The sequence below is a fragment of the Pongo pygmaeus genome, chromosome 13 (genome assembly GCF_028885625.2).
Source record: "Pongo pygmaeus isolate AG05252 chromosome 13, NHGRI_mPonPyg2-v2.0_pri, whole genome shotgun sequence".
In the NCBI taxonomy this organism is placed as follows: Eukaryota; Metazoa; Chordata; class Mammalia; order Primates; family Hominidae; genus Pongo; species Pongo pygmaeus.
In genome coordinates this window covers 35541815-35555077 of record NC_072386.2, presented here as the reverse complement: position 1 = coordinate 35555077, position 13263 = coordinate 35541815, and the positions used below count along the sequence as shown (strand labels likewise).

Here is a 13263-nt window from a genome sequence, read left to right as displayed (position 1 = left end):
AATAAACTAGATCGTTCGTCCTGTCATTTATCTCATTTTAAGATAAAGGGACGACAAAACTGCAGTCACTTTTGAAGTAAGGAAAAAATTTAGGGGTGACTTTCTGAGCACATTTAGGGTAAGTGACATCTCCAGAGAGGCCTAATATTGTACCACCGTTTTAGAGAGTTTGTTTTACTATCTAATGTGTACAGTGTTTTGGGTCGTAGATGAACACAGGTTCTTTGTTTTTCATGAATTCCTTATGATGACTCCTCAGTGTAATAAACTGTTTGCTTAGTACTAGGATGCCTTTTATGTAAGAGATTTGCAAATTATTACATTAAGTCACAACATAATATCTTATTTGGCAGCTTTGGTAACCTAAGGAACAACTCAGCCTTGTAATGTCAAGAAGCTGCTTCCAATTAATAGGAAACTCCAGCCCCTGCCACACCCTGAGAGCGGTTTGCTTCCTGCCTGTGGCGTTCTGCTCAGTCTAATAACATATGTCTCCTCCTCTGTAGAACCAGCAGTGATTTCCTTTAGTAGCCAAATGAGGTTGGGGAAATAGTCAGCTGGAGCTACTTTATTGAAAAGCAGAGAAATTAAGCTCTGTAAGTGGAAAGGCTTGAAGACAGTGTTAAATGCTACAAGGAAGGCCCACATTAAGATGGCATTATTTCAGCCTATCGTGTGTTGCAGCCTGGTGTGGCAAGAAGGATTTGGAGTTCTCTAAACCCATCTTCAGATTCGAGTTGCTCCATTTGCTTGTCACATTGGGCGAGTTATTTCACTTGTTTACTCTTCTGTAGAATGAAGCCAGGGCTCTGGGTGAGGAGTGGAGGTTGTTTAGTCATTGTTCAGTCAGTTAGACCTTGAAAGATTACTGGAAGAATTAAACCAAATGAGATATGTAAAACAGCTAGTATAATGCTGGCTTGTAAGAGCGTGGTCATCAGATGGTGGCTCTGATGGAGTGGGGGGCCTGAGAGGTGGGTAGTATCAGGGAAAAGCATTTAAACTGCACCTTGAAGAGAGGGTTTATTGTGGGAAGGTCAGTAGGAAGGACATTTTGGGTGAAGCCCAACAGCTGGAACAAAGAGAAGGGAGGTCAGTGTCTATACAGAAATAACCAGTCACAGGAAAAATATATAATGAAATAAGTAAATACAAGGCAAATTTCTTGGATGCTTCATGTCTCTGCATTCAAAGACTCAGCTTAAAACATATCATTTACATGTGCCTGGCAGATACCCAGCCTGTCACTGCTTTGTGTTCCCATAGTAGTGCAAACTCCCCTCTGCTACAGTGTTCATCATTTTTTCCTCTACACATCTTGGTGTTTGTGGGTGGGATCTGGACTATACTTAAGGAAATAGAAAGGTGTAATCCTTGTGTCCCTGAATGCTGGATTTCTTCGAAGCATAGGAAGGCATGTCAAGTACCCTATCTCTGATGGTAATTTTGTATTCACTTTCTTCAACTTTTTCTTATGAAGCTATTTTAGTCATATACAGAAGTAGCCAATAGCGTGAGCTTCCATGAATTCAGCATCTAGCTTCAACCATTTTATATTAACTTACAACCAATATGATTATTGCTCCCATCAATAATTTTATCCATAAACACTTCAGGAGGTATCTAACATGAGCACATTATCGTTTTCATTCTCCAATAATAATTCTTTAATATACCCAGCCAAAATTTAAATTTCTGGTTAAATGCCTTAAATTATTCTTTTGGTTGCAAGCTTTTTATGAAGGAACCAGATCATTTGTCCTGTTGAGTTTCCCACAGTCTGAATTGCTGAAATCATCTCCTTGGAGTAGTTTAATAGGCGTCTCTGTCCTCTGTATTGTCTATAAATTGGTAGCTAGATTTAGAGATTTAATCAGATTCAGGTATCTTAAGGTAGCATTTTATTTTTTCATCAGGAAGCACATAATGAGTGGTTTATTTGGGATTTTGTTTGTTTGGTTCGGTTTGTGATGTTAGCAGCCAATCCATTAATTCACTGGGAGCCATAAAAATGGCGGTATTTTAATTCCATAATATTTTTCTTCGTTAGCTGGAATAATTTTCTAAGGAGAAACGTACTTCTGTTTGGTTTTCCAGTGTAGCAACAGTTTTAACATTGTAATCCCTTCGGCTGTGGGCATGAAGAGAACAGCCACATCTTTCTGGACCATATTAACCCATTATACATCTGAGATATTTTCTCAGATACCATATTGAAATCTGTATTAGTCTGTTATCACATTGCTATGGAGAAATACCTAAAACTGGGTAATTTATAAAGAAAAGAGGTTTAATTGGCTTATGGTTCTACAGGCTGTACGGGACATGTGATGCTGGCATCTGCTCAGCTTCTGGGGAGGCCTCAGGAAACTTCCAATCATGTTGGAAGGCAAAAGGAGAGAGGCATCTCACATGGTGGGAGCAGGAGCAAGAGAGAGTGAGAGGAGAGGTGCTGTACACTTTTAAACAATCAGATCTCACAAGAACTCACTATCAGTAAAACAGCACCTGAGGATGCTGCTAAACCATTCATGAGAAATCCAACCCCATGATCCAACCGCCTCCTACCAGGCCCCACCTCCAACAGTTCGACATGAGATTTGGTGAGGACACAAATCCAAACCACAGCAAAATTCATCAGTTCTTTTCAGAGATGTCACTGAGTTTCTCTAGGACCTCCCTGCTAGGACTAAGACCATCTTGATAAATGCAGAGCTTGAACTCAGGGGTTTAAACATAGAATAAACAGAATTCACAAGTCAGGTTTTTCTTAGTCTGTCTGGACTGTTGTAACAAAATACCATAGCATGGGTGGCTTCTGAATAACAGAAGTTTATTTTTCACATTTCTGTAAGTTGAGAAGTCCAAGATCAAGGGACTGGCACATTTGGTGTCTAGTGAGAGCCCACTTTCTCGTAGACAGCCATCTTCTCACTGGAACCTCACACAGTGGAAGGGGCCCTCGAAGAATAGCACTGGGGCCTCTTTTGTAAGGTCACTAATCCTATCCACGAGAACTCTGCCTTCACGACCTAATTGCCTCCCAAATGCCCAACCTCCAAATACCCTACATTGAGGATTAGGTTTCAGCAGATAAATTTGAGGGGACACAAACATTTAGACTGTAGCAAGGCTGGAACTCAGAAAAATGTTTTATGACAAGCTGTGGAATTTTAAGTTCTAGTAATCTCCAGTGCTATTGTTTCTCTAGGTTTCGGTGGACCGGGTCTTAAAGACCCTGAAAGAAAATGCTAATAAAGCCAAAAGCTTACTGCTCACTACCATACCTCAGATAGGGTCCACAGAATGGTCAGAAACCCTCCATAACCTGAAGGTAAGTGTCAGCCATGTACAATCAGGCATGTCCGTAGACTCTCTATTGTCTTCTTTTCTTACTTGCATTTCACCTTTGGTCCTCATGTATTTTATGCCAGCCTAGATGTTTTCAGCAAGTTTTTGTGACATCTACTACTACTATACCAACCACTTGTGAAATTGAGTAGTCTTATTTTCTGGCTGGTAATGCAAGACCATTGAAAGCTAGGGTTGAGAGAGTTTTATTATCTCGTGTGCCAGGTTCTTCACATTGCCCTGCTCTGTAGTATCCCTAAGTCTTACTTCAAAAGATTGATAGTGCTTTCTCTGCATATCACTTACATTGTTGACAAAGCTATTTTCTCTTTGGCAGATCCATTCAAATTTGTGGCAATCCTTTAAAGCCAAAACTCTGACAATAGTACCAAAATGGTGCCAGAAAATATCTGCTTAAGGTTAATCATGCATCAAACTGAACAGTAATTAATGATAAACCAACTCTAGTATTCTCAGAATATAATTTAAACTAACTGATAAACTCAGAGTTGCATGATTTTTCTTTGGGCACTTTGTGACTCTTCTTAACCACATAGGGAAAGACTTGCCTCAAACTGATCAGATATTGCATTCCCCTACTATCCAAGGAGGACCATACCTCGAAGTCTCCTAAAATACACCTGTACTTTTGGGTCTTCTGGTGGTGGTGGAGAGAGGATTTGAAAGGTTGATCTAAGCCCTCCTTACCTGAATTACCACCTAGGAGCTCTGTAATGAGAGAGCCACAGTTGTAGTATAATGAGGACGTTGTATGGTAGTAAGTGACTGCCAATCACTGGGCATGGCAGAGCCTTGATTTGTAATGTTTGCTGATTTACGTGGTACAAGTGCTCCAGTACGGCCAGTTTCACACTACTAATGTGAAGCCACTGATGAATTGAGAAGTGATACACACAGTCAGCTCTTGCAAGCTGGTACGAACAGGATCCAGCACACCACTGTAACTAAGGTGTCTCTCAGCAGTTAGGACTGACAGTCAAGAATGTTGGAATTTGTAGTTTATCTTCCCTATTAAGAAATAAATCTATTGGTTTCAACACTGTATACCTAGGAGCTAAATGTTATTTAATGAATAAATGATACTCCTTTCCCCCATGAAGTGTTTTATCATAATAGAGATGCAAGAAACCCTTATTATTAGAATTAAAAGGGAAAAAATACACTTGAGTGCAGTCAAATGGCACAACTGGAGCTTGCATAAAAAAACACATTGGTTTGCCAGAAATGTGACTCATACTTGTACTATTATTAGCAAAATGTCATAGAAGTTTGTTTGTTTATTTGTTTTTTATTTGAGACGGAGTCTCATTCTGTCACCCAGGCTGGAGTGCAGCGGCACGATCTCAGCTCACTGCAACCTCTGCCTCCCGGGTTCAAGCGAGTCTCCTGCCTCAGTCTCCTGAGTAGTTGGGATTACAGGCGTGCACCACCATGCCCAGCTAATTTTTATATTTTTAGTAGAGACAGGGTTTCATCATGTTGGTCCGGCTGGTCTTGGACTCCTGACCTCGTGATCCACCCGCTTTGGCCTCCCAAAGTGCTGAGATTATAGGTTTGAGCCATTGTGCCCAGCCAAGTTTATTTTTTTTAAGTCTCCCAACTAACCCCACTTTGACCATAGTCTTTCAAAAGCTTGAAGTTAATTTCTCAAGTAATATATTTACTGGTTTAGCTTTATTTTTAAGTAAAAATGCTTGAAGAGTAAAAATCATTGTTTTCCTTTCCTGGAGCTTCTGAAATTGTAAAATTGTGTGATTTTATTTGTATGCATTTTTAAAGAGGCTTAGTTTACATAGCTTTCATCGGATTTTCAAAGGAGGATTTCATATATATGTATATATATACACACATACATACATACACACACACACACATATAAAACCTAAAGAGAGAAAATGAGGAATTCCTGCTCTAGACAAAACAGAGAATCTTGGTCTTCATTCTACAGCATTAAGGAACACCATACTAATAATCCCTTTTTCTGGGGTAGTATTTTTAGTCCTCTAAGCACTGAAATGTGTATCATTCATTCACCAAGTCATTTCAGAAACACTTAGCACCTGCTATATGTCAAGGTCTGGTTTGCAAAGATAAAGAGTTGTGATGATGATCCTGTGGTGTTTGGAGATATAGACACATAAAAATTTCAATGATTTCTTACAGTGGGATAAGGATAAGGGGATAGGGGTTGCATAAACAATATTCCAGGCTGGGGGCTGGTATGGCAATAAGTGATTATCAGAACAATGCTCTGAGATAAGCATTATTAACCTCACTTTACAGGAAAGGGAGGTGAGGAACTTTACAGGAAAGGGAGGTGAGGAACCAAGAGTTTAGAGTACCTAAAGTTCTACATCTGGTTAGTGAACTTGAAAATTATCTGTAGAATTTATTTAAAGTGTATGTTTCCTGCGTCCTCACTTTGATCTAGAAAATCAAAATTTGGTTTTTTTAACAAACATCTCAGTAATTACACCAACATGTAAATATCACTGCCTCCTTTCTTCCTTTCAGAATATGGCCCAGTTTTCTGTTTTATTACCAAGACATTAAAGTAGCATGGCTGCCCAGGAGAAAAGAAGACATTCTAATTCCAGTCATTTTGGGAATTCCTGCTTAACTTGAAAAAAATATGGGAAAGACATGCAGCTTTCATGCCCTTGCCTGTCAAAGAGTATGTTGTAAGAAAGACAAGACATTGTGTGTATTAAGAGACTCCTGAATGATTTGGACAACTTCAAAATACAGAAGAAAAGCAAATGACCAGTAAACGTGGGAAAAAATATTACATTTAAGTGGAAAAATAAAAAAAACACCATTCTCTTCTCCCCCTATTAAATTTGCAACAATAAAGGGTGGAGGGTAATCTCTACTTTCCTATAGTGCCAAAGAATGTGAGGAAGAAATGGGATTCTTTGGTTATTTATTGATGCGACTGTAAATTGGTACAGTATTTCTGGAGGGCAATTTGGTAAAATGCATCAAAAGACTTAAAAATATGGACATACTTTGTGCTGGGAACTCTACATCTAGGAATTTCTCTTTAAAACCGTATCAGAGATGCATACAAACAATTATATATAAAGAAGGGTGTTTAATAATGATAGTTATAATAATAAATAATTGAAACAATCTGAATACCAAGCAATTGGAGGTAAATTATGTCTTAGTTATAATTAGATTGTGAATCAGCCAACTGAAAATCCTTTTTGCATATTTTAATGTCCTAAAAAGACATGGTTGCTCTATATATGAAATGAAAAAAGGATATGGTAGCATTTTATAGTACTAGTTTTGCTTTAAAATGCTATGTAAATATACAAAAAAACTAGAAAGAAATATATATAACCTTGTTATTGTATTTGGGGGAGGGATACTGGGATAATTTTTATTTTCTTTGAATCTTTCTGTGTCTTCACATTTTTCTACAGTGAATATAATCAAATAGTAAAGTTGTTGTAAAAATTAAAGTGGATTTAGAAAGATCCAGTTCTTGAAAACACTGTTGCTGGTAATGAAGCAGAATTTAAGTTGGTAATATTAAGGTGAATGTCATTTAAGGGAGTTACATCTTTATTCTGCTAAAGAAGAGGATCATTGATTTCTGTACAGTCAGAACAGTACTTGGGTTTGCAACAGCTTTCTGAAAAAAGCTAGGTGTTTAATAGTTTAACTAAAAGTTTAACTATTTAAAAGACTAAATGCACATTTTATGGTGTCTGATATTTTTAAAAAGTAACGTTTGATTCTCCTTTTTATGAGTTAAATTATTTTATACGAGTTCGTAATTTTTGCTTTTTAATAAAGTGGAAGCTTGCTTTTTTAACTCTTTTTTTATTGTTATTTTAATAGAAATGCTTTTTGTTGACCAGGCACAGTGGCTCACCCGTGTAATCCCAGCACTTTGGGAGGCTGAGACGGGTGGATCACGAGGTCAGGAGATCGAGACCATCCTGGCTAACGCGTTGAAACTCTGTCTCTACTAAAAATACAAAAAATTAGCCGGGCGTGGTGGCGGGCGCCTGTAGTCACAGCTACTCAGGAGGCTGAGGCAGGAGAATGGTGTGAACCTGGGAGGTGGAGCTTGCAGTGAGCAGAGCTTGCAGTGAGACGAGCTTATGCCATTGCACTCCAGCCTGGGCAACAGAGTAAGACTCAGTCTCAAAAAAAAAAAAAAAAAAAAAAAAAGAGTGAAATGCTTTTTGTTTTCTTCAGTTTTTTATCATGGGGAGATCTTTTTCCTCAGAATTATTTTCTTTTCACTGTAGGCTATTATAGGATACTTCAGGATCAAGATATAGAACCTTTTATTTAAAGAGTTTGTAAAGTCAGTGTGTTTGTTTGTGTCTCTGAGATTGACTTCAAGATAATAAGCTGCTAATTGTAAACAAAACAGTTACCCTCCAGTATTAATATGACTCATTAGTGTGAGCCATTTGGGTCAAGTGTGATTATGGCCCTTGGATTCCCTGATGTAGTATTAAATTTCAACTCTGGTTATCCATTAGCAATCCGTAGAGAACTTAATGAACCTGAACCCAGGCTTCTCTAGCTCTGTAACCTGTGATTGTTTTCACTACCATATGATACATAGATGGTACCTTACTTTTCTTCATTCTTAGTAGGTGTCTAAGAATGTCAGGGCAAAAATATGGGCATTTTTCTTGCTATGTTCAGAAAGTACAGTTCTCTCCAACTTGCAGAGGTACTTTTCTTGATTAAATAGCCTTCTCTAGCAACATCATTTTCAGACTAACCAAATGAATGCAGTATACTCTTTTCTTTGTTCTCAATCATTCACTCCTTATGCAAAGCCAATATAATTTTCCTCATACCTTATGCTTGAGGATATTGTTGAAGAACACTTCCTGGAACACTTCTCACTTGTGATGCTGTACTAATTTTTTTTTTTTTTTTTAATTTAAGCTAGTATATTAAGTGAACACCATGGTCAGTTGTGAGCATTTTGGTTTCCGCAAAGGATGGATGGTGAGCATCATGGGAAAGCTGTAGTTTAGTGACTTAGCCCTTAGTGATTAATAGATTTGCATGTACGTAGAAGTCTTTGTTGGCCTTATAATCTGCTGTTATGTTTGGCATTGATTTTCATGGTTTTGAGAATGACATCCTGGCCCTGTGGTCCCCGAGGGTCGTGGTCCCCGAAGGTCATGGTCCTTGTGACCTGGCCCCTGTTCACTGCCCCATTCGTTAGCACGAGTTGCTGTGCAGAGCTGGAGGTAGCTAACATGGCTTGTTTCAAGGAAGGAAACTCCGGTACAGTGGCACCCTCAGGAGCAGAGGACAGTGAACTTCCCTGAAGAGGGAGTGACTAAGGTGACCTCCAACCTGCCCTGAGCCAGCTGCCCTGCAGGTGCCACGTGAGCCTGCTCTGGTATCCACAGGACACTCCTGGAGGCTCTTCTCTGGCTGCTACCTCAGGGGCATGGTTGTGGCCCCACCAACACCTATTTTCCAAATAATTATTTATTCTTGTGACAGTGGCCTGAACATGTTTTTAATTTTCTCAACAAGCATTTAGCCAGCACTTATCCAGTGAAACAATTTGATAAGGTTTCAAGGAGTATCTGCTGGGTTAGGAAGTCACAAAATGAGGAGTTCTTGCCACATTTGCAGAGTCCCTCCTTGATAAGGTTTGGCGGTGTCCCCACCCAAATCTCATCTTGAATTGTAGTTCCCATAATCCCCACATGTTGTGGGAGGGACCCAGTGGGAGGTAATTGAATCATGGGGGTGGTTACCCCCACACTGCTGTTCTCATGATAATGAGTTCTCACAAGACCTGTTTGTTTTATAAGGGGCTTTTCCCCCTTTTGCTCAACACTTCTTCCTGCCATCATGTGAAGAAGGACATGTTTGTTTCCCCTTCTGCCATGATTGTAAGTTTCCTGAGGCCTTCCCAGCTATGTGGAACTGTGAGTTAATTAAACCTCTTTCCTTTATAAATTACCCAGTCTTGGGCAATCCTTTACAGCAGCATGAGAACGGACTAATACACTCCTGAAATGTTTTGAAGATTGTTGCACCTTGGAACTACCAGTGTGCACAGAATCTGGCTCAATGTATGTATTGGCCCAGCAAGGCAAAGAACTGAAGTTCCAGGATGGAAGAACCTGTGTTCTCATAATAGTATAGAATAATTCAAGATAGGCAAGAAGGACAACAGTAAATGAAGACCATGGAAGAAAAGAAGGAATGCCAAAGATCGAGGAAATCTACCAAGACTAATAGGGTAATCCAGAGGAAGCTGTTTCAGGGCCTGTCGCCAGCTATGCCTTTGAGAACCTCAGGATCCCAAAGAACGAGGGGAATTTCTTGAGAAAGACAATCTCGGCATGCATTATTTCTTTGTTTTGAAGATTCACTCATGTTGCATGCATCTGTAGCTTGTGCCCTTTTTATTGCCTAGTAGTATTCTGTCATATGCCTATCTTACAATTTGATTATCTATTCACCTGTCGATGAATGTTTGAATTTTTTCCATTTGAGGAATTTTATGAATAAAGCTGCTATAAGCATGAAATTACAAGTCTTTTTGTGAACATATTTTCACTTGTGCAAATGCCTATACTCCCACCAGTAATTTATAAGAATTCTTGACAAAGGTTGGTATTGTCAGTGTTTTTAATTTTAGCCATTCTGTTGGGTATATTTTGATATCTCATTGTGGTTTTGATTTGCATTTTTCTGATTAAAGATGTTGAACTTCTTTTCATGTGCTTATTGGCCATTCACATATTTTGTGAACTATCTATACAAATATTTTTGTTTATTAAAAAATTAGATTGTTTTGTTTTATCATTGAATAGTAAGAATTGTTTATATATTCTGGATACGCTCTTTTTCAGATGTGTGTATTGTGACTATTCTTAGTCTGTAGCTTGCCTTTTCATTTTCTTAATTATATCTTTCAAAGAACAAGTTTTTCATTTTGATGAAGCCTAGTTTATCAATTTTTTTTTATGGTTGGTGCTTTTTGTGTGTTCCAAGAAATCTTTGTCTACTCATTTAATTACCTGTGTGCCCTTGTTAAAATCATTTAATTTTGACTACTCATTTAATTACCTTTCTACTCATTTAATTACCTGTGTGCCCTTGTCAAAATTTACCGTTTATCTGTGGATCTGGATGATCTATTTATGTCATTTATCTATGTGTCTCTTCTTATGCCAGTACCCCACTGTCTTGATTATTGTGGCTTTATGGTGTCTTGAAATTAAGTATTGTTAAGCTTTGCAATCTTTTCCAAGATTGTTTTGGCTATAGGTCCTTTCTTTGTAAAGTTTATATTAAGCTTGTCCATTTTTCTTTAAGAAAAAATCTGCTGGAATTGCACTGAATTTTTAGGTCGATTTGGGAAGAATTGACAATATTGAACCTTTCAATCGATGGATATGGTATGTTTCTGCATTTATTTCGGTCTTTTAAAATTTATCTCAGCAATATTTTGTAGTTTTAGTGAAGAAGTCTTGTATATCTTTTGTTAAATGTATTCCTAAATATTTTGTGGAAATGTTATTGTAAATAGTACTTTAATTTTCATTTTTAAGTTTATTGCTGGTATACAGAAATATGTTTTATTTTTGTATATTGACTTTATATTCTGTAATCTTATTAAATTCACTTAGTTTCAGTAGTAGTTCTTATTTTTATTTTATTGCAAGTGCCTTAGGGATACCTTGTGTACACAATCATGTCATATATGAATAACAACAGTTTACCTTTTGTTTCTTCTTGCTTTGTTGTAATGGCTAGGACCTTCAACCTAATGTTGAATAGAAGTGGTGTGAGTTGTTATTCTTGTCTTATTCTCAACAGCAGAGGATAGCATCTAGTTTTTCACTGTTAAAATATGTTAGCTATAGGTTTTTTCCGTTTCATGTCTTTATCAGATTGAAGATCCCTTTTATTCCTGTTTTGCCAAGAGTGTCATGAATGCATGTTGAATTTCGCCAAGTACTTTTTCCTGCATCTATTAAGAGAATCTTGACTTTTCTCTTTTATTTTGTTAATGTAGATTCTTTAACGTTAAACTGATCTTGCATTCTGATATAAACCGTACTTAGTCATGATATGTTATCCCCTTTATATAATGCTGGATTCGGTTTGCAAATATTTTGTTTGATTTTTACATCTATGCTCATGAGACAGATTGGTCTGTGATTTTCCTTTCTTGTAAGTCTTGTCAGGTGTCAGGGCTTGGTTAATTTTGACACATTTACAAACATATATTTTTAACATAAAAATAAACTTAAAAAAAAAAAGACAACGACAGCCTGAGTTGTTTATATACAGAATTTGTTAACCAAAAAGATTGAAAAAGGCTGGAACAGCAGGTTACATTTGATACCTAAAAATATTTTGCAGCTATAAATGCATCTTGGAACTGTTATAGGCAAAAGCTTGAGAATGGCTAAAATTCTCAGTGTCATAGGATGTTTTAAATAAACTAAGGTACATCAATTCAAATAAGTAATGTGTAGTTGTCAAAAAGAATAGATATCTGTTTATGCACCAGTATGGAACAATGTTCATGACAAAAGGGGAAATCAAAAATACATAGAGTAAAATAAGTATAAGTTTGTGGTGATGTATAGATAGGATGTTTATACTTTATATTTCCAGAAAGTTTCTGGAAAGAAACTTACTGATAGCTTCTGAGGGATGAATCAAGAGACTTAAACTGTCTACTTCATACCTTTCTATAGTGGTTGAACTTTTCACCACAGGCAACTGTTCCTTTAATTGATATATTTTAAGGAGTGGATACTAGAGGAGACCTAGCTTCATAGCAGTTTATGTAACATGAGATAAAATATATGATTCTTGGCATTAACTTCTGATAGGTTGTGCTTGGGGCACTGTGTCCAGTTCTGGGCACAATGCTTTCAGGATGACTATCGAAAAAGCACCAAGAGAAGAGTGAAGGGACTGAAAAAACCGTGCCACATATGTAATACTTAAATGGGTTAAGTATATCTAACTACTTAGGAGAAAGCCTTGAATGAGAACTTTGTTTAGGGGCTGTCATTCTCTTACAGACATGTGCCTCCCTCACTGTTCTGTAAGCTTTTGTAAAGGCAGGAGTTGTTTTTTTAACTCATCAGTTTAGGAGCCTCTTTTCCTTGTATTTAGCACAAACTCAACAAATATTTGTGTAAATTAAAATCTGATTACATTTCTTTCCTACTTAAAATCCTTCATCAGCTCTCCCAAACACCTCCCCATGTTCACTTTCAGCAGGTGACTTTAGTTCCCTCTTCACAGACAGAACTGAAGCATAAGCAGAACACTTTCAAGACCCCCCCTCTGTTGCTCTCTCCCAAACTGTTTTCCCTCCTGTTACCATCTGTGACAGTGCTTCTCAAACGGGAGCATGCATTGTCGTCACCTGGAGGGCTTATTAAAACAGGTTGCATGGCACCACCCCAGAGTTTCCGATTCAGGATATCTGGAGCATGGCCTGATAATTTGCATTTCCAACAAGTTCCCAGATGATGCTGGTCCCACTTTGAGAACTCCTGTCATAGATGTTTCTCCCTGATCATTCTCTTACACACCAGACCCCATACCTCACACCTAGTAAGGACGTCAGTCTAGTAACTATCCGTTTCATAATCGTTTTTCTCCTTATTATTGAATCACTTTTTCGGCACACAAATATACTTTATTTCTCCCATTAAAATTCTTGACCCCAATTCTATGTGCTGTCTCATTTTTAAGCTTTTCATTGGCATAAAATCCCTTGAGTTATTGATTCTCCTGCCTCCAGTTCCTCTTCTCCAGTCTTTTCCTTAGTCCTCTTCATTTCCGATTTTGCCAGTGCACCATCTTCAGCACCAACAAGATTCTCAAGGTCACCGATTTACTGCA

General features: G+C 37.8%; 1 protein-coding gene across 6 annotated transcripts in view; it reads left to right on the top strand.

Annotated features, from left to right (window-relative positions):
• The window catches only part of MTAP (methylthioadenosine phosphorylase), a 138952-nt gene that overhangs the window by 53980 nt on the left and 71709 nt on the right, over positions 1–13263 (top strand). For 3 of the 6 annotated variants that reach the window (XM_054500601.2, XM_054500597.2, XM_063650487.1), the window contains exons 7-8: positions 3212–3334; positions 5887–9913. The exons of the other annotated variants lie outside the window; for them this stretch is intronic. In XM_054500601.2, coding sequence (XP_054356576.1) covers positions 3212–3334; positions 5887–5925 — 162 coding nt within the window. In that variant the 3' untranslated portion in view covers positions 5926–9913. Of the gene's footprint in view, positions 1–3211; positions 3335–5886; positions 9914–13263 lie in introns of those variants that run through there. 6 annotated transcript variants of the gene reach the window in all.